This window comes from Pseudophryne corroboree, chromosome 6 (genome assembly GCF_028390025.1).
Source record: "Pseudophryne corroboree isolate aPseCor3 chromosome 6, aPseCor3.hap2, whole genome shotgun sequence".
Lineage (NCBI taxonomy): Eukaryota > Metazoa > Chordata > Amphibia > Anura > Myobatrachidae > Pseudophryne > Pseudophryne corroboree.
Genome location: NC_086449.1, coordinates 132,858,243 through 132,883,435, shown reverse-complemented (window position 1 = coordinate 132,883,435; position 25,193 = coordinate 132,858,243). Strand labels below are relative to the sequence as shown.

At 45.4% G+C, this 25,193-nt stretch overlaps 1 protein-coding gene across 1 annotated transcript in view; it reads left to right on the top strand.

The window, feature by feature from the left end:
* Nucleotides 1-25,193, top strand: part of DOCK5 (dedicator of cytokinesis 5) — a 225,542-nt gene that overhangs the window by 168,020 nt on the left and 32,329 nt on the right. The window contains exons 32-44 of the mRNA XM_063931864.1: nucleotides 1,815-1,873; nucleotides 17,653-17,807; nucleotides 18,331-18,416; nucleotides 18,518-18,674; nucleotides 18,980-19,020; nucleotides 19,135-19,225; nucleotides 19,354-19,473; nucleotides 19,562-19,651; nucleotides 22,334-22,438; nucleotides 22,675-22,816; nucleotides 23,460-23,541; nucleotides 23,639-23,723; nucleotides 25,075-25,161. Of these exons, the coding sequence (XP_063787934.1) occupies nucleotides 1,815-1,873; nucleotides 17,653-17,807; nucleotides 18,331-18,416; nucleotides 18,518-18,674; nucleotides 18,980-19,020; nucleotides 19,135-19,225; nucleotides 19,354-19,473; nucleotides 19,562-19,651; nucleotides 22,334-22,438; nucleotides 22,675-22,816; nucleotides 23,460-23,541; nucleotides 23,639-23,723; nucleotides 25,075-25,161 (1,300 nt within the window). The remainder of the gene's footprint in view (nucleotides 1-1,814; nucleotides 1,874-17,652; nucleotides 17,808-18,330; nucleotides 18,417-18,517; nucleotides 18,675-18,979; nucleotides 19,021-19,134; nucleotides 19,226-19,353; nucleotides 19,474-19,561; nucleotides 19,652-22,333; nucleotides 22,439-22,674; nucleotides 22,817-23,459; nucleotides 23,542-23,638; nucleotides 23,724-25,074; nucleotides 25,162-25,193) is intronic.

Sequence of the window (25,193 nt, the reverse complement as noted above, 5' to 3'; positions counted from 1 at the left end):
CTTCCTCCTGTCGTCTGGACTGGACCGGCGCTTCCTCCTGTCGTCTGGACTGGACCGGCGCTTCCTCCGGTCGTCTGGACTGGACCGGCGCGTCCTCCGGTCGTCTGGACTGGACCGGCGCTTCCTCCTGTCGTCTGGACTGGACCGGCGCTTCCTCCTGTCGTCTGGACTGGACCGGCGCTTCCTCCTGTCGTCTGGACTGGACCGGCGCTTCCTCCTGTCGTCTGGGCTGGACCGGCGCTTCCTCCGGTCGTCTGGGCTGGACCGGCGCTTCCTCCGGTCGTCTGGACTGGACAGGCGCTCCCTCTGGACTGGACAGGCGCTCCCTCTGGTCCTCTGGACTGGACATATTTGATAGCCTGATGTGTTATCCTGTGTGTATAATCCCTATTTCTGTGTAACATAACATTCCATCAGCAAAGTTGCAGCACGGTCTCCTCCCCCATTGTAGATTATTCTGATTTCCAAAAGGCTGGACACCTATATACTACAGACGCTCCCGACCTGCAGGTCTATTTAATATTTGTTTGAGCGCAGTATCCCCAATAGACCATGGTCTGGAGTGGCCTCCGCTTACCAACCGTTTCCTTCCAGCTGGCGATGTCTGACTTCCCCATTAATAGTTTAGCTTATTTATAGTATGATGCTATCATATGACAGAAACAAAACTTCCATAGTACAAAAGTACAATATAAGCTGACTAATTTAGAAGGTAATCTTTGTGTTCATATAGTAAAATAGCATATAGTGAAAATAACCTAATACATAGTAATATGGCGAATGTTCTTCTATCTACCTTGACGCACATTTATTATAACCCAGCCACTACTTGTACTAATACCTAGTCAGTCTCTTCACTCTTTTTTTTAAATCTCTTGTCCATTAAAAGCCAGTTACTTTTATAGCCTCCTGGTCTATACTAATATACAATGATGATCAGGAATGGAAACTGGGAAGCGTCACTGATTCGCTGGTATAAGTGGGTGCAGGCATGATTTGCATATTTCTTGGACAGATCTATGGAAACAGAATTTTCACGGCATCTCTAATGCTTACCGTATATACTCGAGTATAAGTCGACCCGAATATAAGCCGAGGCACCAAATTTTACCACAAAAACCTGGGAAAACTTATTGACTCGAGTATAAGCCTAGGGTGGGAAATGCAGCTCTAGCCGTACACAGCCTTCTTAGTGCCAGATATGCCCCCACAGTGCCAGATATGCCCTCATGCTGCCAGATATGCCCTCATGCTGCCAGATATGCCCCACAGTGGCAGATGTGCCAGATATGCCCCACAGTGGCAGATGTGCCAGATATGCCCCACAGTAGCGGATGTGCCAGATATGCCCCACAGTGACAGATGTGCCAGATATGCCCTCATGCTGCCAGATATGCCCTCATGCTGCCAGATATGCCCCACAGTGCCAGTTACTTACCCTCTGTCGCTCCCGCGCTGTCTTCTGAAGGAGGGACACGGAGGGCACAGCACGCGGCTCTCCTGTGTCCCTCCTGCGTCTCCGGCGGCAGCGGCGTGTGTGTGTTAAAGGAAGTGCCGGTTCGTGAACCAATCAGAGCTCGCGAACGTGCACTTCCTTTAACACACACACGCCGCTGACGCAGGAGGGACACAGGAGAGCCGCGTGCTGTGCCCTCCGTGTCCCTCCTAAATACTGACTCGAGTATAAGCCGAAGGGGCTTTTTCAGCACAAAAAAAGTGCTGAAAAAGTTGGCTTATACTCGAGTATATACGGTAGTATTAGAATTCCATTGCATGGTATATTCCTGGTGGATAAAGTTTCTCTTGTCCTGCAGATATGGAGACATGAGGAAGGAGATTGGCCTGAAGATCAGAGATATGTGGTATAATCTAGGTGAGAGATGCATGCTATACCTCTATACACTAATATATATAAAATTTTATTTATTTATGTATTTATGGATGTGGTTGCCTACCTTGGGACATCCCAACCATCCAATATCTGTCTTTCACTTTAATACCAGAGAGAGTGCTGGAATTGTCTACTGTCTTTTTTGTATATGGATGCAGAGGTGGTTTTAACACCTGATTGGATAAGTGCAGCCTTTGTCTAATCTAGTTCTGTATCGCTAAACACAGTCTAGTAGTCCCTCTCCTTTGAAATGACTCTAGTGTCTATGTACTAAGCTTTGGAGAGAGATGTAGTGGTCAAAGAAAAGGTACCAACCAATCAGCTCCTAACTGTTACATGTTGTGCTTGAAAAATGACAGGAGCTTGTTGGCTGGTGCTCCATCCATCCAATTCCATCTCCATTCATCCAACTCCATTCATCCAACTCCATTCATTCATCCATCCATCCACTTTATCTTTCACCAAATCTTAGTACATAGACAATCTGTCTGGTGGCTGTAATCATCCATTTTACAGTGGAAGACATTTTTTAGAATGTTGTTGCCCCAAGCTGGAGAGACCCTTTAGATACATGCATTTTTTACTGTTGCTGGTACAGATGTGTCCTCATACACCTAGACTTCATACACTATACGGCGCATCTAGCACAACAGAGCCGCACCATGAGTGGAGTACCGTGTTGTTATTTAAATTTTCCGCAGCAAAATACCAACTGAAGTGCACTACAGGCTGAGACGTTAACCGCAAAGGAATACGTTTTAAACACATACAAAATCTCAGATGAAGCACAATGGAACTCTGCGTGATAAAAAGCTGCGCTGCTGCAGCGTACCACTTTGTATACAGATTTAGACTCATTCACACACAGATGTACGAATGTTGCACATCAAATTGATCAGTGCAATCTAGCAAAGTCATTTTGTTGCTTAAAGTTGTTTTTATTTTTGCAAGTAAGGGGCACATTTTGGGTAGAAAAAACTGTTTAGGTGAATTAATCACCTTTCCTCCCAGCGCAAATAAATAATTTAATAACGAGGTCCCGCACTCATCAGCTGCACACAATTAAGAGCTGTACAAGGCTCCACAAAAAGAAAATTACCAAACCACCAGAATGTATGCTCTTGATGTGCTGTCAATGAATTTTTTATTTACCAACTAATTATATAGTTATATGTTTGGATTCATTGGAAATGTAAATAATTGAGAGACTTGCTTTAATAACATTTTTTTACTAAAGTTTATAATCTTAATAGTAACAGATGTAAAACACCAACATATATAATAAAATAAATGTAAATATATTCACATTCAATAAAAAGTCTGTTTTAAACAAGTGCCAGGGATACACTGAGCATATTAGATACTTAATAGCAATTGTGTTACTTCTTTAAATGGCAACAGTCACGTATAGTAGAAAGTAGCAATAAATTGCTACAACTTGTGAACATTCACAGTAAAAATGACCAAGTCCTGCTATATGATCAATTACTAGCAGTGATAGTTCACCTGTTACCGGCGTCCCGGTACAGGGAATGATACAATAGGTATTCTACCCGATCCTGCGGGATTTGTGATATACCAATAACAAAAGGTGAAAATATCCGGTATATGCTCACCATATATATGGTTCCACAGTGTCCTTTAGTTGTGTCGGTGGCAGTTAATGATACGCGGGATGGATGGCACACCTTTCTCAAATTTAGAGATACTCGTAGTAATATATCAGCTCTATGAAGCAGCCACTTCCGACACACTGCTGCACACACGAGCGGGATAAAGTGAAGCCGGGTCAGCCAACCTCCGCTGCTTGTCGGACTCGTCTCCGTGTGTTCAAAGTGACGCTGCTGCACACACGAGCGGGATAGAATGAATCCGGGTCGGCCAACCTCCGCTGCTTGTCCGGCTCAGCTCGTCTCCGTGTGCAGATAGTAATTGTGGCTGTAATCGTTAAAGGAGTATCACTGTGATGATCCGTGGCTCAGGGCTGTCAGCTCAATCAGCAAGAATGACCGGGATGACGTCAACGCGTTTCGTCCCGTAAACTCGGGACTTCCTCAAGACTTTTTATTGAATGTGAATATATTTACATCTATTTTATTATATATGTTGGTGTTTTACATCTGTTACTATTAAGATTATAAACTTTAGTAAAAACTTTTTATTAAAGCAAGTCTCTCAATTATTTACATTTCCAATGAATCCAAACATATAACTATATAATTAGTTGGTAAATAAAAAATTCATTGTCAGCACATCAAGCACATTTTGGTAGAAAAGATGCCCGGTGCGACTGAGTCGCCTGCGACCTGGCCCGGCAAGAGGGTCTTTCTCTGGCTGGGTCCACAGGTTATCCACAGGATAACATTGGGATATGCCGGAGCGACAGCGGAAATGGCACCAATACGGTCACAAGTTTTCTGGAATCCCAGGATGCATCGGGGCTTCACCATATAATCCCGCCCACTGACTCAGTCAAATCAGTTTTTTGTTTGGTGCTGCAGGAGCCGGACCATGGTCACAGGGCTGCTGTAATAAAGCAGCCTGAAGCTTTTATTATGTTATTTTTTTTAGTCTTACTATGTTTTTTTGAGCGACTTTTCTTAACAGCGTCTTAAACGCATACTAAAAAGAGTCGCTCCAACAACTCCCCACTGGGTCGCAACAACGCTTACATTCGCGGTACAGTGCTGTCTCGACGGGCGTCTGTGTCGGATGTTCTAGCAGGTCCAGCAGACGTAACCAGGCTGTGGCCGGAGCATGGGGGGAAGGTAAGTCTATGGATTTCCTCTTACTAGGGGGGTCCGGACACAGCTGCACTGTATTGGTGGAGACTACAAACAGTGTGTTGATGCGCCGAACACCACTGGTGCGACAGCGCTACGCTCTAGGGATCATAGGCGCCAGGACTAGGTTGAGGCCACGATCCTTAAAGTTTGTCAACGGGGGGAATCAGACGCTCTCCTGGCCATCCCTCCTCCAAGTTCATGACCAGTTTCCGCGCGTCTCCCGTCTATGAACTGAATGACCTCACTTCCGTCTCAGACGCTACCACGAGGGTACTCGGTCGCAGCTTAGACGCTGCGGTTGTGTACATTAGAGTTTGCCGGACCGAGTCGCAGGCCTTAGTGTCTGCATACACGTGGCATTTCACTGAGCGTCCGTGTCCGTTAGTGAGCGTCCGTGTCTTGCATCAGTTATCAGAACGGCAGTGTACACCAGTAGCGTCTGAATCCACTCAGCGTCTTGCGAGCGTATTTGTTTGGATATGGAAGTGTGGTGAGTCTCCCTGTTGCCCGCTCTATGGAGAAAGGGTATACAGTACTAAAAATTCTCTCTACTTGTTAGTATGAATTGTTAATTTTAGTACATATTGCATATGAGATCTGTATATTACTGTTGTTTCTGCATGTTATGTTTGAAAAGAACCAGTTAAAAACAGAAGTACAATTTTCCTACTTACTTGTAAGTTGTTATGGGGGTTGTATTCTCATATGACAATGTTTAATGCCTTAACATGTGACTGACTGCTAGTATGTGTGCTGACTTTTCTATGTCATCAGTCCTGTTCTGACCTTCAAATCAGGTGCACGGTTGTGGTCAGATTGATCTCACTTCTATATATAGGTGATTTTCAATCACAAATTGTGTAGTCATAAACAGAATATTACCATGTCTGTGAGCGGCAAAAGTGACGAGGAAAATTTATCAGGCACTCCTATATCCCTAACATGCTTATCTTGTATGACAGGGTTAATTGGTATGAACCAGCTGGTCACTTATGAGGGGTTTTGTGCGAACTGTTGTGCTTTCCAGCAAAGTAAAAAACAGGATTTGGTTCAACAACCAGTAGAGCCACCATGGAATATGTTCGCAAAGACTTTGTCTTCAATAGCGGACAGGTTAACTCCGGCAGCACCACCCCAGGGGTTAGGTTACACTATTAACCCATACATGCAGCTCCCTTCCTACGGCTTGGTACCAGTAGCCTCTACAAGTAACCAAGGGACAGGTAAGACTAATACAGATGCATCTATGTGGCAGACTACACAAGATGATACAACAGATGATGATACAGTATATTCAAATACTCCGTATGATGATCAGTCGCAGAGTTTTAGTTCAGAGGATGTAGCTGAACTTATTGACGCTGTGAAGGCTGTTGTCTCTTTGGAAGAGCCAGCCAAGGCAGTGTTAAAGTCTAAAGCACCTGTGTTTAAACGAACAAAGTCAGTTAAAACTGAATTCCCAGCGTCAGATGAGCTGACAAAAATGATGGAAGAATCTTAGGCGACGCCCAGTAAAAAGTATAAGATTCCGAAAAGATGGGATTCTTATTATCCATTTCCAGCTGTGGATTGTTCGAAAAGAGAAGTTCCTCCAAAAGTAGATGCACATGTATTGCGACTTGTGCATAAATCTGCTTTAGCACTGTCATCTACCGCACTAAATGATGTCACAGACAGAAGGGTAGATAGCTTCTTGAAAAATTTATTTTCTCTTGTAGGAGCAGTGGTAAGACCTGCTATGGCTTCGGCCTGGATAGCAAAGGCAATGGGAGAATGGATAGAGGAACTAGAGAATGGCCTCTCTTCTCCTAATAGGGAGCAAGAGTATCATTTAAGCCGTTTAAGACAATCTGCCCAATTCTTGGAAGAAGCAGCAATTGATATGGGTACAATTGCTTCTAAAGCTTCAGCCTTGACAGTAGCCGCTTGTAGAGCAGTCTGGCTACGTACCTGGAAAGCAGATGCGGAATCCAAGAAAGAATTGGAAGCATTGCCTTTCATGGGTAATATATTGTTTGGAAAACAATTGTCTGATATCCTAGAATCAGAGGCTGAATCAAAGAAGGTCAGATTTCCGGCTAGTTATAACCCTAAGTCTAAGGGTTCAAAGTTTGACCCATTTCGATGGCAAAGCGAAAGCTAAAGAGGAGTCTAAGCAGCCCCAGTCCAATAGATCGGCCAGGGGTAGGAAGCAATGGGCTAGTAGAAAGCCAGCTTCCAAGCCTGAACAGAAACCATCAGCCTGAAGAGACAGGCCTCCGCCTGGTGGATTCCAGGGTTGGGGGCCGACTCCTTCATTTTGCACACATATGGCAACAGTCGACAACAGATGCTTGGGTGCAGAAGGTGGTATCTCAGGGGTATGGGTTCCCATTCAGGAGGCAGCCTCCTCAAAGATTTTTTTGTACCAGCCCGTCTCGTATAGAGTCGAAGGCCAATGCCCTGCAAGAAGCAGTCCAAAAATTACTGCAGTCGGGTATGATTGTCCCAGTACCTCCATCGCAAAGGGGACAGGGGTTTTACTCCAATCTATTTCTGATCCAGAAGCCAAATGGGTCATTTCGACCAATTCTCAATCTGAAAATGTTAAACAAATACATTTGGATCCCAAGGTTCCACATGGAGACATTGCGCTCCATAATATTTGCTATGGAACCGGGAGATTACATGGTATCTCTGGGTGTACAGGATGCTTACCTACATGTGCCTATAGCACGATCTCATCAGTGCAACCTCAGGTTTGCCATCCTTCAGGAACATTTTCAGTTCCAAGCCTTGCCCTTCGGGCTAGCAACAGCACCCAGGGTGTTTACCGAGATTATGGTGGTTATGGCATCTTATCTCCGCAAGCAGGGGATAAGAATATTTCCATACCTCGACGACCTGTTAATCCTAGCACATTCGCAGGAGTTACTTTTGAGCCATCTTCAACAGACAATAGTTTGTTTACAGAGACACGGGTGGCTCATAAATTGGGAAGCGGATGGTTCATTTGGGGGCCATATTGGATTCAGACCTACATGTGTTCTTACCAGAGAAAAAGATGGTCAAGGTGCAGGTCATGACTCAGGAAGCGTTGCACACCCAGACAATGTCAGTCCATGCAGCAATGCGACTGTTGGGTCTGATGGTATCAACCTTCGACATGGTGGAATATGCGCAATTCCACTCCAGACCATTACAGCACCTTATTCTGACCAAATGGAACGGAAATCATCAGACGACAAAAAAGCAGATGATAAAGTTTCCAGTAAACGTAAAAAGGTCTCTATCGTGGTGGCTACAGACAGACCATTTAAACAAGGGGAGACCCTTTTGGATAAAAGAATGGCAAGTCCTGACAACAGATGCCAGTCTGCAAGGCTGGGGTGCGGTACTCGGAAGCCTTTGGTTCCAGGGAAGATGGACCGTAAGGGAAAGTCGCCAGCCAATAAATCTGTTGGAAATAAGGGCCATTTATATGGCTCTAGTTTAGGCAAAGGACAATCTGCAAGGAAGACCGGTCCAGATTCGCTCAGACAATGCAACAGCAGTAGCGTACCTCAATCATCAAGGAGAACTCACAGCAAAAGATTGATGGAGGAAGTAACTCCCATTCTAAGATGGGCAGAACTCCATCTCCCAGCATTGTCGCAGGTGTACTGAACTGGGAAGCGGATTTTCTCAGTCGACACACTATTCAGGAAACCGAATGGGCATTACACCCAGAAGTGTTTCAGACAATAGTGAACAGATGGGGTCTACCAGAGAGAGACCTCATGCGTCTCGTCTAAACAACAAGGTTCCGAGGTACGGATCAAGAACAAAGGATCCCGGAGTGGTCCTTGTAGACGCACTGTCAGTAGAATGGAAATTTCATCTGGCGTATCTGTTCCCTCCAATATCTCTGTTACCCAGAGTAGTGAGAAAAATAAAGCAAGCAAAGGGAGCAATAATTCTTTTTTTTTTTTTTCCCTCAATAGTTTTTATTGAATTTTAGGAATAACAATCACAATAAAAGAACAAGAAAAAGAACAACGGAAAATTAGACATAACTTCTGTGAGGAAATTGAGCGACTTAGAAGAAAATTAAAAAGAAGAAAAGAAAAGGGGTGGGAAGCCAAACATGTCTACATGTATATCAAACATCATAGCCAAGTACAACTCATTCACTGAAGTGTGTGAAATTAGGAAATCTATTGAAAAAAGGCCAGCGTGGTCGAACTCCTACAAGACCAAAATGTATGTGTATAAAGGAGGTGAGTTAAGATTATCAATAGTAAGGTATTGCGTACATGCCCATGAGGAGTTGCTCCGCGTTACATAATCATCCCATTTCAGCCATTTATTAAAGGTAAGGGAGCCGGACGGGGAATATAGGCTTCCAGTCGTTTCAAAAATATGATGTTTATGGATTTTCGTTTTAATGGTGACAATGTCAGGGATCTTCGCTGACTTCCAGAGTTGGGCTATGGAAGCTTTGGAGGCTATGAGAATATGTCCCAACAAATACGTATCTGAAACAGCCACATGCGGATGGGAGTAGTGAAATAGAGCTAGGAGGGGATCTAGGGGGACAGCATATCCAAACACATCAGAGATCAAAACAAAAACCTCTCTCCACAGGGGTTGTAATATTGGGCAGGACCAAAAAACATGCATAATGTTCCCTAAATGTCCACATCCTCCCCAACAGTAGGGAGAGACATCCAGCCATATTTTATGAAGACAATCTGGAGTGAGGTATGCTCTATGGATCAATTTAAAAAACATTTCTGAATGACCCACGCATCTTGAAATTTTAAGACATGAGTGATAAATTCTCGACCAGATCGCCTCAGTAAAAACATTGGGCAAATCTACCTCCCATCTACCTTGGAACACAAAAGTATGAGTCATCATTTCTGAAACCAAATATCTATACCATCTAGAGACATTACCCCGACTCTGTTTAGTGCGAACAAGGAGAGGGAGCATCTTGGGAAGGCAGTTAGATGCTGAGGGATTGGGGCGGTGTTTGGAAAGCCAGTTCAGTATTTGAAGGTACTTATAGAAGTCCTGTTTCGGGATGTGGAAATGCGTTTGTAGGTGAGTGAAGGAGACTAATGTACCCTGTAAATGGATATCCTGAAGGGTCTGAAGACCCCATTCTGACCAAGAGAGTAAGGACAGGTTGGGGATCGTCAGAGTTATCGTCTTTAGGGGAAGCTGGAGAAAGGGGAGTGCTTGTTTAGCTTCGGGTGAGAGGTGAGTATGCCAGGCAGTCAATGTGTATTGGATCGCTTTACATTTATTAACTGACGCAGGAATAGCAGACATTGGGAGCCACAACAGATCTGCGAGACGATAAGGAAATATAGTTGTCTGTTCCATAAGTACCCATGGCTTCACCGTATCCAAGTCAACCCAATCTCTGATGTGGCTCAGAATGCACGCCTTGTGGTATTTTTCGAAGTCGGGGTAAGCTACTCCTCCCTTAACTTTCGAAGCCGAAAGGGTGGATCTAGCTATTTTCGGTTTCTTTCCCCCCAGATATAGTTGGAAAGGATCTTTTTAAAGTCATTACAAGTTTTCTTCGGGAAGGGGCGAGGGATAGTCCTAAAGAGGTACATCAGCTTCGGTAAAAGCACCATTTTTGCTGCTGCCACGCGCCCAATCCACGAAACATCCTGCAGCATCCAGTCTTTGGCAAGTGTTCTAAACGCTGCGAGAAGCGGGCCAAAATTACATGTCAGGAGAGCCGCCTCTCTAGAGAGGTGGACTCCCAGGTATCGAAGGGACAGTGATTGCCAGGAATATTTATATAAAGTTTTCAAGGGGTGGACCTCATCAGGGCCTATGTTCAATGGGAGGGCTTCGGTTTTAGTGGTATTAAGCCTGTAGTATGACAATTTAGCATAACGGTCAAGTACAGTATGTAAGTGGGGTAGGGAGGATCCCGGTTGCAGAAAACATAACAAAATGTCATCTGCGAAGAGACTTATCTTGTGTTGTTTCGCACCTATAAGGGGTCCCACAATTAGGTTATCTCTTCTAATACATTCCGCTAGTGGCTCAATTGCAAGGGCAAATATCAACGGGGATAGGGGACAACCCTGGCGGGTCCCATTGGTAACATCAAATCTCACAGAGTAGCACCCATTAGCGAACACCCTAGCTGATGGACAGGAATACAAGGCTAAGATAGAACTAAGAAAGTGACCTCCAATACCAAACCTTTGCAGCGTATGTTGCATATATTTCCAATGAAGCCTATCGAATGCTTTCTCAGCATCGAGTGACAGGAGCAACAAAGGCTGATCGGACTGTTGGCAGTGTTTGATAATATTAATCACTCTCCTAGTGTTATCAGAAGCCTGTCTACCCACTACAAAGCCAACCTGATCTGGGTCAATTAGAGTGGGTAAAAGTGGAGCAAGTCTATTTGCTATTAATTTCGCAAATAATTTGACATAAACGTTAAGCAAAGCAATGGGACGATAATTTTGGACGGAAGTGGGCGATTTACCGGGTTTCGGAATTGTTATAATTTGGGATTCCAGCATTTCTTTAGGGAAACAAGAAGTGTTAGAGGCTTCGTGAAACACATTTAATAAGGTAGGGGCCAGCAGTTTATTAAATTGCTTATAGAAGTTGGACAGATAACTGTCGGGCCAGGGGCTTTATTCAGACGGAGGGAGTTAATGGCAGTTTCAACTTCCGCAAGAGTCCATGGGGAGTTAATAAGTTCGGCGTCTTGCTTCGATAAAGATGGTAGAGGAAGATTCTGAAGAAACTCAGAAATTTCCAGAGGCTTAGGTTGGGGGGTATTAGGGTCGTCCTTTAAATAATATAATTGGGAATAGTAGTTCGCGAACGTGTTGGCTATATCTGAAGGGTCCATAATCTTGGCGCCTTTAGAATTGTGTACTGCCTGTATTCGTTCCCTAGCTCTGCGGCCACAAAGTTTACGAGCTAAAAGTCGACCTGCTCTGTTACCTAAGGAGTAATATGATTGATTAAGCTGCTGAATGTTACGGTGAACCTCGGCAAGCACAAAAGAATTTACTTTGTCTCTGGCTTTTAAGAGTCTAGAAAAAATGGCTTTATTTAAGGGGTCTACTTTATGGGCCTTCTCCAAAGAGTCAACGTCCTGCTCAGCAGAGGCAAGTTGCTGTCGTGATTCACGTTTCAATTTGGCCGCAATTTGTATCGCTGAGCCTCGAACCACGGCCTTCAGCACGCACCAGTGGGTGAACGTAGAGGCAACGTCCTGCTCAACAGAGGCAAGTTGCTGTCGTGATTCACGTTTCAATTTGGCCGCAATTTGTATCGCTGAGCCTCGAACTACGGCCTTCAGCGCGCACCAGTGGGTGAACGTAGAGGTATCCGATGGCTGATTAGTGCATAAGTACAGCTCCAGAGCTCTCTGTACCGCCTGGAGACCTTCAGGTCTGTTTAAAAGGTGGGAGCCCAGTCTCCAGGGGCCCGGAGGGGCATTATAGGAAAAGATATCCCAGCACAGAAATAGGGGGGCGTGATCCGACCAAGTCATTGGTAGGATAGCAATCTTGCGTAAAGAGCCTAAAGTTGGTCTATCTACAATGGCTAAATCAATTCGGGAATATGATCTATGTACATGGGAGTAAAAGGTCTAATCTCGTATCGAGGGGTGCTTGACTCGCCAAGCATCATACCAGCTATATTCAGCTAATAGGGTTCTGAAAGGCCCGGAAGATGCACGAGGTTTTAGCGGACGAGGAAGTATAGGTGGGTTGGATCTATCTATGCTAGGATCCGGAGCTAGATTAAAATCGCCCAAATGCAAAACAGCTCCCCTGGACTTTATCTGAAGGATATGAAAGAGCTTTCTGCAAAAAGGAATCTGCTTGGTATTGGGCGCGTAGCAGCAGGCAATGGTTACCTCCACTTCTTCTAAATGTCCAACTAATATTAAATATCTACCTTTGGGGTCTGAGTGTTGGGCCGAGAGCACAAACGGGCAATTCCGAGCTATAAGAATGGCTACTGCAGCTATCTTAACAGGGCCATTAGCCGTAAAACACTGGGGGTATTTGGGATTAGAGAAACGCGGGGGGTTAGTATTCGGGAAGTGCGTCTCCTGTACGGCTGCAATATGCGCCTTTTGTTTAAAGAAGCAGGTAAGGGCCAATTTCCTCTTATGGGGGGGGAGTTCAGCCCCTTAGCATTAATTGAAATAACATTCACCATGGATCAAGAAAGGGAACTGCGTAGTACGAACGAGTCAGTGGACCTAGAGACTGCCTACTTGACAATAAGGAAATCACAGAATGGCTTACAAAACAGGGAACAAAAAAGAAAAAAAAAACAGAAGACACTAAAGAACATAACTGGTCTCCCTTGAGACCAAAACCAGACGCCATGTCCAGGCATCTGTGTAGAACAGTTGGGGGGTAGTGGCATGTTACCCATCCACCATCCCCGCCCAGAGATAAAGAGATGAACCGCCGATCCAGCCACCCCCCGAGGACCCCCCCGCCCCACCTCCACGTCTATATACTATCAAGGAATTACATACGATACTGAGGAGGGGGAGGGGGCCCCCAGGGGGGAGGCCAGAACAACAGCCCATCAGCAGCAAATAGACATGTTACGATATAACTAAATCAGGTAACCAGAACTAGAAAGAAGGATAATACTTTGAAGTGGCAGGTCCACCGTAAAGGTAGTTCCCAGCCGCCCTAACCCTAATCTAGGATTTAAATCTCTCTGAGAGCAAATATGAAGGAACAAATAAGCATATGGAGGAATCGTAGAAACAAAGAAAATGCAGATAACAGACCAATATATACAATAAACACAGCTAGGCATTAGAGTAGGGCAAGAGGCAGCAACCAAAGAGTTAGCTATAGCATAAACCAGTCTCCTACTCCACCGTGGACCAGTCCTGCTGGAGTCTACATTGAGGGGAGCGACCACCACAAGACAGACTCGCAATGTTCCAAAAACTTAGGAGTTTTGTTCCTTCTTCGACGTTGTCAATTACAATCGTGGAACCCTCGCACGCAATGAGAAGTTTAGTAGGACATCCCCAGCGGTAAGAAATATTAGCTTTTCTCAAGGCCAACGTAACAGGCTGAAATGAATGTCGCTTGGGACAGGTCTCCGAACAACTGCAGGTCCCCAAGGGCTGTTGCAGTATCCGATGAGGGTCTCAACGCTTTCAGAATTGCTTCTTTAATATGAAAATAATGCATCTTCATAAGAACATCCCTAGTAGCATGGTCCGGAGCCGCTCTGGCTTTAGGGAGTCTGGATTCTATCAATAAGAAGATCAGCCGAGGAGGCACGCGGCAGGAGTTTTCCAAATAAATTGACAGCAAAGTCATGGAGGCTACTGTTAGAAACCTCTTCAGGGACTCCACGCAATTTAATATTCCTTCGTCTAGACCTGTCCTCGAGATCTGTGAGCTTATCTCTAAGCTTATGCACTTCAGCCTCCAGATTGTCATGAGAGTCAAGCAAATGGTTATGAGATCCCACAACTTCCTCCATTTCGTTTCCAGATGGTTGGTACGATCTCCAATCTCGTCAATGGATTGCTGACATGCCTGGAGAGTGGAGCGGAATTCCGCCGCGATATCTGATTTGAATTGCGACTAGAGCAGTTTCATTGTACCCACCGTTAACGCATCAGAGTCGCTGACAGCGTCCATGGAGGGGGAGGGCTGTCTCGGGGATGACGTGACAGAGGCAGGAGGGTGAGGTGGGGGGTCAGCCTTCTTCAACTGAGGTTTATCTCCCATCTTTTTAGGAGGTTGAGGAGAAGATTTAAAGAATGAGATTTGCGACACTGACTTGGAGGATTTCTGACGCTTGGGAGGCATAACAGAATTTAAGACGCGCTGGGGAGACGGTCAAAACTGCAAGTGTTGAGAGCGAAGGTTCCACACAGTAGGTTACCAATCAATGCATATCCTGGGCCGGGACGGCGGAGGGAGAAATAGTAATCAAATCAAAACCATCATGTGTGAGGAGACTATCCCCTAAGGGAAAGTGTAGTATATCAAAGCGGACACTAGATGGAGCCTCTGGTCCTGCAATTAGCTATGGTGTGGTAAGCAGTGCAGTGCTTTATGTGACAGGTGGCAATGCACACAGCAGGGGGAGCTGCTATGAGTGAGAAAAGGGGGGTTCAGCGGGGTCCACAGCTGCAGGAGGTAAACAGCCCTGGGGTGCAAAGGTGAGGCAAGTATATAGGCAGGGTAGACCTTACCCCACTTGTCAATACAGGAGCAGAGTAAGGAGGGACTAATAGAAGGTCCGGCACCGCCAGCTTGTAGGGGGCCCAACTCACCCCGCAGCCCAGGCAGTCACCACCCGCAGGGATCCGGACACAGGGGGACGGCAGACGGCGCGACCCCCGAGCAGAAGGTTACAGCGCCGTGCTCAGCAGAGACGCTGTCAGACGCGCTTCCGCCTCCAGGCTCCCGCCGCTTCCTCCGGCCCGCAGATCCTCTGTCAGAGCCGCAGAGGGGAACACGTCCAGACCGCAGGTAACGGTCTCCAGGGGATCGGGGTCCCAGCAGGCAGCGGCACAGTCACACGGGAGGCAAGGCGTTCACTCCGGTGATCGCGGGTCCGCGGCGGGGGCAGCGCAGAAATCGAGCCTGGGGTCTCAGACACGGGTGTAGGCCGCAACCCGCAGAGGCCAAGGGAATGACCTCCCGGCTCCGCAACCTACACCTAGGGGTCCGAGAACAGTCCGGAGTGCCAATGATGGAATGATGGCACAGCTACAGCTTTAGTAAATGGCTAAAATAAAGCCAGGGAGCAGGAGCTTTTCAAGCACACGTCCTGCCACATCCACAGCTAGGCCACGCCCCCGGGAGTAATAATTCTAATAGCTCCAGCTTGGCCAAGAAGGCATTGGTACACAGATCTACTGAGAATGTCCGTGGAAGCACCGATACTGCTCCCTCAACGTCCAGATCTGCTAATGCAGGGTCCTTGTTGTCACAGCCATGTGAATCGTCTGTTTTTGACGGCGTGGCTGTTGAAACCTCTATCTTAGAAGCTAGAGGATTTTCAAAACAAGTAATCCAAACTATGCTTAGAGCAAGAAAGCCTTCTTCAGCTCGTGTGTATCATAGAATATGGCAAGCCTATATTCATTGGTGTACTGGAAAAAATTTGAATCCAAGATCTTTTAAAGTATCCAGGATTTTGGATTTCCTTCAAGCAGGATTGGAAAAAGGTTTGAAAGAAGCTTCCTTGAGAGTTCAAGTATCAGCGTTAACTGTATGGTTTCAGCGAAAGATTGCTGATTTACAGGATGTACGTACTTTCTTTCAGGGAGTTGTACATATTCAACCTCCATTTGTTCCTCCTGCAGCTCCCTGGAATTTGAATCTAGTTATTAAATTCCTCCAGGGACCTCCGTTTGAACCACTTAAGAGAGCAGATCTTAAATGGTTAACGGCTAAAGTACTTTTTCTACTGGCAATGGCGTCAGCCAGAAGAGTGCCAGATTTAGGAGAGTTATCGTGTAAGTCTCCTTCCCTAAGTTTTTTCCAGACAGAGCAGTTCTCAGAACTAGATCTGGTTATCTTCCAAAGGTGGTTTCAAAGTTTCACCTTAATGAAGAGATTGTAGTGCCAGCTTTTCAGGTATCGGGACTTTCTGCGGGAGAAGCGTCGCTGGACGTAGTCCGAGCATTAAGAATCTACATACAGTAGATCATACTAGTGCACTTTAGAAAAACAGATTCTCTCTTAATCCTCTACGGATTTCATAGAAGAGGATGGCCTGCTAGTAAACAGACGCTGGCAAGATGGCTCCGAATGGTAATATCAGAGGCTTATTCTCATGCAGATCTCCCTACTCCGGCTAATGTCTCTGCTCACTCTACACGTAAGGTAGGTCCTTCATGGGCAGCACAACAGGGTGCTTCAGCAGAGCAGATTTGCAAGGCAGCCACATGGTCTTCCATAAACACATTCATCAGACATTATGCCTTGGATACTTTTGCTTCTCATGACGCAAACTTCGGGCAAAAGGTCCTCCTGTGTAATCAGGAGCGTCCCCACCACTAAAACTGGCTTTGGGAATCCCAATGTTATCCTGCGGATAACCTGTGGACCCAGCCAGAGAAATAGACGTTATGGTAAGAACTTACCGTTGATAACGTAATTTCTCTTATGTCCACAGGTATCCACAGGGGTCCCACCCTGACGCACCTGATTTGAGGATCTTGACAATCACTAAAACCTCTTCCCTCTTGTATGGAAGGCTGTGCATGTGTGTTCTTATCGCCTAAATAGGTTTCTACCTGATGCTCCTGCCTAATCTCTGTGGAAAGAATTGATTTGACTGAGTCAGTGGGCGGGATTATATGGTGAATACCCGATGCATCCTGGGAGGCCAGAAAGCTTGTGACCGTATTGGTGCCATTTCCGCTGTCGCTCCGGCATATCCCAATGTTATCATGTGGATACCTGTGGACATAAGAGAAATTACGTTATCAACGGTAAGTTCTTACCATAACGTCTATTTTTGACACAACTGAAGTCAAAATGTCTGAGGACACGTGTTTATTCATGATGACATTGCAGTGACACATCGCTAGCGTCGGGCTTCTTTTTTTCTGAAAATACGTCTTAGATGGAATGCAACTAGGAAGCACCAGGAGACTAAGCTGATTAATTTGATATGACACGTGTGTATGTGTGTGCAACTGAGTCTCTCAGTCTGCATACAAAGTAGCAGCTACAGCTTTTTTCCATACCAAGTTCTGTTGTGCTCTGTATGCAGACTCAGTCGCACACAGATATACAGGTGTATCTGAAATTAATCAGCAGAGTCTCCTGGTGCATTCTTGTCACATCTATGCATTTTTGGCAAAAGACACCTAGTGCTAGTGGAGTTGCATGGGACCTGGCGGCTCACTCCCACCAGGCATCTCCCGCTGCTTGGTGTATTGAGGCTAGATGTATGAGGACATATCTGTATATTACACATCCATCTCTCCATCAGGGCCTCACAAGATTAAATTCATCCCGTCAATGGTGGGACCAATGCTTGAGGTGACTCTCACCCCAGAACCAGATCTGCGCAAGGCGACAATTCCCATTTTCTTCGACATGATGCAGCATGAACATAACTTCAGTGGGAGTGGTCACTTCCACATGGTAATTGTTTGTACACAGTGGGTGGGTGTGTGGATTATGGCACAAATGTGTGAGAGTAAGGGAAGATGCATCAAACACTAAAGAGAGATAAAAGGGGAGATTTATGAAGCCTTGGAGAGCGATTAAAGTGGAGAGAGAAAAAGTACCAGCCAGTCAGCTCCTAACTGCCATGTTACGGGCTGTTTGAAAAATGACAGGAGCTGGTTGGTTGGTACTTTATCTCCCTCCACTTTATCTCTCTCCAAGTTTTGATACAGCTCTCCCTAAGTATGCAAAGGAGGTAGCTGTTCCTTACTAGAATGGACATGCTATGTAGGGAAAGCTAATGAGATAATATGTATGTAGAGAATAGAAACACTACCACAGGTGAGCTAGAAAAGAAATTAAAGCAGTGGTTGATTCAGATCTATAGAATGATGGCTTAGAGCGCCATATGAGAATTAGCCATGTTTTCTCAGGCATTCTCCAGCTGTTTTCCAAATGCTTACTCTGACCGTTGTCGGCCTCCTCCTTTGTTTTGCAGTTTGAGAATGAGCTGATCACTCGTCTCGACCAGGAGGTGGAAGGAGGACGAGGGGACAGAGAGTACAAGGACCTCCTGGAGAAACTGTGAGTTTAGTTATATACAGTATGTATAGATCCATTACTCTTCCCATCTCTTCTATCTCCACAACCTTCCCTGACCATTTCTGACGTATGCTTGTCCCCAGCTTGCTGGAACACTGCCGGAAACACAAGTATCTCTCCAGCTCTGGGGAGATTTTCACTTTCCTGGTGAGCAGCCTGCTGGAGAACCTCCTCGATTACCGCACAATTGCCAACGATGAGAGTGAGGAGAACCGGATGAGCTGTACGGTCAACCTGCTGGTAGGAGCTGTGTCCTTAATTTTCAGCAATAATTTACAAATCCAAAAGTATAAAGTCACCTGAGAAACCTATCGTACAACACAATCTATATGCCACAAATGTGCTAATACTACGTAAAGGCAGCACATACCACGTACAAACGTACGTACGTGTGTGTATGTATGTATGTATGTATGTGTGTGTGTGTGTGTGTGTGTGTGTGTGTATATATATATATATATATATATATATATATATACATGGATCCATTTCCATCATGTTTCCACTGTTCTTTGGTAATACTGTGTTCTTTTACTCTTCAACAGAATTTTTATAAAGAGAAGAAGAGGGAGGACATTTACATTAGGTTAGTATAGTCCGGGACAGGTGGTGTGAGGGCTCCAGGTCTCCTGTGTAATTTGGTGAGGAAGATGTCGCCGTATCCTCTCGGTTATAACCTGTCAGAGTGTCTTGTCCTCAGGTACGTGTACAAGCTGCGAGACCTGCACCTTAGCAAGGAGAATTATACAGAAGCTGCATACACCCTATTACTCCACGCTGAGCTGCTGCAGGTGAGACAGCCATACACATCTATGTATCCCTAACATGTGACACTGAACCCTCTCACACACATGTACTTCACACACACACATAACTTCTCTGTACATATTATTGTTGATGGTGTTTTGGCTCCCTCTAGTGGTGTGATAAGCCATGTGCACCTCACTGGCTGCAGCGCGACAGTTACACAGTTTACACGCAGCAGGAGTTGAAGGAGAAACTCTACCTTGACATCATATCCTTCTTCGACAAGGGCAAAGTGAGTACTCCTGGGTGATTCTGTACAGCACAAACTATGCAGTAGTCTATCTGCCGTTGTGACTGTGCTCCTCTCCTGTCTGCTATAGATGTGGGAGCAGGCAATCATACGCAGCAAGGAGCTGATAGAGATGTACGAGAACCAGATGTTCCACTATGAGGCTCTTGGGGCCCTGCTGGTGAGTGATGATTGACAAGCTTCTCTTATTCCACTGTGCCGCTGTACTTGCACAAAGCTCCATACTTGTCACATGACCTATACAGACTCCTATGTCTTATGGCGGAAGATCTAGTAAACTTTCTACAGAGGGGAGAAGCTGCACATAGCTTCTTGCTGTCTATCTAGCACCTTCTATAAAATTACAGAGGATTGTTTGCTATGGGCAACTTCTCCACTTTTTCCTCTTTTGAAGGCCTGATGCATCTTCCCCAGAGTGAGCTGTGACAAAAATACAACTATGGTCCTAATTGATTGACAGCTCATTGGGTATCTTGTAGACATCTGATGGCGGTTCCACCTTATGATCCCCCTCTGTACCGGTAACCTGTACTTGATCTTGCTGTATATGAGCATGCAGAGAAGAGCTTTTACAATATTGGAGAGCAATCGCTGAACGCAGCATTCCCTGCGCTGTGGACGGCAGATTGCATTTGAACTCGGCACTTTATTGAGCCACAGCAGCTCCTGTCCAAACAAGTCTGCCTTCACTACAAAGTACACAACTCCCAGCCTGAGAGCTGGGAGACATCTCTTTCCTTCGCACTTTAAGTGCTGGGCCCATCACCGCTGACAACTCACTCAAACCAGTTACAGCACTGTTATTAGTGCAAAATATGTTTATTAAACATCAATCCAATACAAGGTAGACATATAAGTAAAGACATTGTAAAATAGTTGCAATATCAAAACATCTATCATTTAAAGAACCATATGGAAAAGTGTTGTCTCAATGAAAGTGTGGACCTAAACGGCTTCTATGGTTACTATCAGAGAAGCATTTATACAATATAGAAGCCCAAGTATATAGTAAAAAGTAAAACAAAAGTATAAAGTCAGGTTGAGAAGGGGAAAGAAGAAGAAAAAATGAGAGCGGGAGGGAGAAGGAATGTGAAGGGGACGGGGGAGAGACGGGATAAGGATGTAGGGAAAGAAAAGGAAAAGAGAAAGAAGAAAGAAAAAGACTTGATCCAAAGTGAGAGTCAAAGAACAAATATTCAATAAGAGGAGCATACTCCGGTGGGTATATGTCTAAGAGGATGTAGAAGAGCTGGAGGCGAGGATGTTCCTGAAGGTTGGAGACACAGTACTGTTATTCATATATTCACAATTCAAAATACACATGTAAAAGCACAGTTTTGTGCTCAGATGTTTGTTTTTTTTTAATGTATATTGGTCACTAAATTGCTTCTCTAAAAAAGACCCATGATAGACGTTATTAACAGAATAAGCCAATATAGCACACTCGTCATGCTTTATTTCAGCGGTGTCCTCAGATATATATATATTTTTAAATATTGTGGTACTTTAAGAAAGGATTATACAAATTAATTTTAAAGTTAAATTCTCTGTCACGTAGCTTCTAATAGGTCATATTTGCCCTACACACTTAAATATTATCTGTCTAATCTGGCTGATTGGTAAGAAAATCTGGCAATGTCTGGGAGCAAATGACAATCCCAAAATAAAGAAAACGGACAAAAACAGTTTTTCAGATAAATTGATTTGATAAAACAAACTCAACCAACTTGTCTGAAAGTCCACTTTTGTCTGTTTTCCAGTGTTTGGGAGCAAATGGTCAATTGTCATTTACTCCCATCCATTACCAGATTTTTGTTCCAACCAGAAAGATTGGACAGATAATCTTTAAGTGTGTAGGGCCCTCTATTAGAGTACAGCAGGCATTCCCAACCACGGTCCTCAAGGCACACCAACAGTGCAGGTTTTAGTGATATCCAGGATGCAGCACAGATGGTTAAATCAAAATAACTGAGCTACTAATTAAGTCACCTGTGCTGAAGCCTGGATATCACTGAAACCTGCACTGTTAGTGTCCCTTGAGGACCGTGGTTGGGAATGCCTGGAGTACAGGATAAACTTATAAGCCCTACACACTGGTCGATCTGACTGAAAGATATGAACGATCTCGTTCATTAATGAACAAGATACCATTCATATCTTTCAGTGTGGAGGCACCAGCGATGAACGATGCGCGGCCCTGTGCTCGTTCATCGCTTGTGCCCCGTCGGCTGTGCATGCAGGCCAATATGGACGATCTCGTCCATATTTACCTGCACTTCTATGGAGCGGGGTGACGAGGGGAGTGAAGGAACTTCACTCCTCCCGTCACTGCCGCCGGGTCGCCCGTCGGCTGTATCCGCCGTCGGGCAGCTCGGCGGCGGATCGTTAAATGTGTAGGGCCCTTTACTAAATGAATTTGTTTTCCAATTTACACCAGTATAATATACTAGTAATTTGCAACCATCATGCGCCAATTCCCCCAGCCCCCAGTACTTACACTTATTTTGAAGTATTCCTGTCTCTCCCATACTTACTCATGGCCGCAAACTTGTACCATCTGGAGACTGGACAGACCATCCCGGATTATTATACAGATCAACACATGCCCCATATTTGGTCGCCTCAGCTGACCGTGTTGGAATTCCTATATTTATTTATTTTTATACCAAAAAGGAGTCAGTATCATGCATGGCCTGCTACCCAGCTGTTACCCCAATACAGCTGCTCACTGAACAGTTAGCAGAGAGCCTAGAGCCGCCTCCTGCCTGTGCCCTACCCTCATACTTAGAACATGTGGATAATCTTTGTACCTGCTCCCTAACAAATCTCTTTGTGTCCTCAGAACAAGCAAGCTGGCTTTTACCAGAACATCATGCAGTCCCTGAGATTGCAGCCGGAGTACTTTGCTGTGGGCTACTATGGACAGGGGTTTCCTTCTTTCCTGCGGGTAAGATATGGATACGCATTGTTCCATGTACATGTAGGCCTGTTGTGCCATTCATCCTCTGTCTCCTTTTTCATCTTTGTTGCTTTTCCTTAACCTTCTGTATCCGCTACGCCCCTTCTCCCTGAGACCTCCGCTTCCTCTGCGTTACTTGTGAAGGTCCCTTGTCCTCTGTTACTATCCTGTGCAGTGATCCTTAGACAGAACAGTATGCAGTGAACCTTTGGCTTTTTCTGCAGAACAAAATTTTCATATACCGGGGAAAAGAATACGAACGTCTGGAGGACTTCAACCTTTGGCTTCTGACTCAGTTCCCCAACAGTGAGAAGCTCCCCAGCAGCTCCCTGCCTGGTGATGAGATCAGGAACTCTCCCAAGCAATGTATCCAGTGCTCGATAATGGGGGTTTTAAGGCTTGCAGTGTTCTTTGGGGGGGAAAGGGCGGGGGTTCCATTACATAAAACTGTTTTTACAGAGCAGAGCAGGTTTATGTCATGTCCAAGGGTAATGAAACTGTAGTTCCTAGATTATATGAAGGATTTGGGGTGGGGGGAAGGGGGATTTAATACTAAAGCAGATGAGAAATAAATCTATATAGCTAACAGAAGTTTCAACAGCAAGGTATAACCAAACCAATGTAAAGTCTTCTGAAAGAGCAAACTCCCTTTAAGGGTTCAGTAGGGAATCTCGACGATCAGAATCCCGACATGGGAAGGTAAATATACTGACCTTCCCCACATGGCCCCTCAACCCTTCCTCCCCGCAGTCTAAACCTAGCCTTCTCCACCACAGCCTAAACCTGTTTTTCCATTTACAAGAGGGTACAGAGACCGGGAAAGAAAAATCATAAACCCTCACCTCCCCCCCCCCCCCCCCCCCCCATTTCCAGTACCCTAAAACAAATAGTTTTTTTTTTTCTTTTTTTACGTGTACTAGCACCACACAGTTCTCTGTACTTGGTTGCCCTTTAAGTTTATATGCTTGTTTCTCTGCTGGCTGCTTGTGTCCTTACATACACCATCCAGATGTACAGTGCTTCAGTGTAAAACCACTGATGAACCTCCCACCACGATACAAGGACAAGCTGGTACCAGAGCAGATTCTCAGGTATAGTTTCTCTTCATCACATGATCCAACGTGGCAGCTATAGTACCTGTGCACTCTGGGTGGTAAGTGCCTGGTTTAATTTGTGTCTTTCCTGCAGTTACTATCGGTGCAATGAGGTACAAAGCTTTTCCTACTCCCGACCTTTCCGGAAAGGTGAGAAGGACCCCGACAACGAGTTTGCAGTGAGTATGTGCACACGTGCATATGACCTATAAATGCTTGGGGGGGAATTCAATTAGCAGTGGTAATTTACCACATGGGGAAAATGGTGGTATCCTTGAGCTTTAATGTCTGGGGCTATTCAATTACAGACCCTTTTTCTTGTCCGGTAAATTACCCTGTTAACGCACATTGGCCCTCATTCCGAGTTGTTCGCTCGCTAGCTGCTTTTAACAGCATTGCACACGCTAGGCCGCCGCCCTCTGGGAGTGTATCTTAGCTTAGCAGAACTGCTACTAAATAATTCTTCACAGTTTCTGAGTAGCTCCAGACCTACTCACAGATTGCGATCATATATTCCCTGATTTTGGAGTGTTCCAACTACAACTTACTCCATCTGTAGCTCCTGCATCTTTGCAGGCTGTGCCAACTAGGGAGGCTAATCCCGGGATCGGCAGGATCCCAGAATTTAGGGCAAAAAATGTCTGTGATTCAATACTGGGATTGGAAGCTCCAATCCCGGGGACTGCGGGATTTACCTGCCCCATTGTTTTTTTAATGCCAGGCAGCGTTGAGCGTCCTCAGGAGGCTCAGACGCTGCCCGGCTCCCTCCTCCCGGCTCCCCCTGCCCCCAGAGGTGTGTACTGTGCAGCGCAATATGATGTAAGAGGTCACGCTGCGCAGTCTGATGCCAGCCGCCTGGGCAGCACCTCACCACCTGCACCTCGCAATTCGCAGCTTGCGAGCCCTCCTACCCACGTTGGTGAATCTGACACCAGCCTCCCACACCGCACCTTGCCACCCGCGAGCCTGGCTCCCACCCACGATTGTATGTGTGTGGGCTGGGCTAGGGTGGGTGGGTCTTTAACCCAATCCTGGGAATCCCAGGATTGACCTTTTTTCAATCCTGATACCCAGGATTGAAAACAAAAGCCCGGGATTGTCCTCCCTAGTGCCAACATTTTCCTCACTCGTTCTCAGACACCAGTGTCGCATAAACCAGCAGCTATCCCAGGTGATGACTCATTGTACCAGCTGCCTTAACTTTGTGGCCTTTGAAAACCCTGGTTAGTCGCGGCTCTCTGTTGTATAGAGATTCCTATTTTTTTTAAATCAAGTGTTTTTTATTGAGTTTTACAAAGTACACAAACACAAATATACACAATAGAGATTTCTATTTACCGGTAATTATTTATACTCAAGAAATAGATCAATCTCTCATTAGCAAGGCTGGATCCCATTGGGTGTGTGTCCCTAGAGAACAGAGCTGCACTTTTATGTATCACAAACCTCACACTGTGTGTAATATGGGTCATTTATACTGATGCTCTGTTTATTGGCATTTGATGTTCTGTTTGTTTTCCTTTAACGCAGACAATGTGGATTGAGAGGACCACGTTCACAACAGCATATAAACTGCCTGGGATGCTGAAATGGTTTGAAGTGAAACAGTTTCAGACTGTAAGTAGCATCTGCTGTGCACCTAAGGCTCA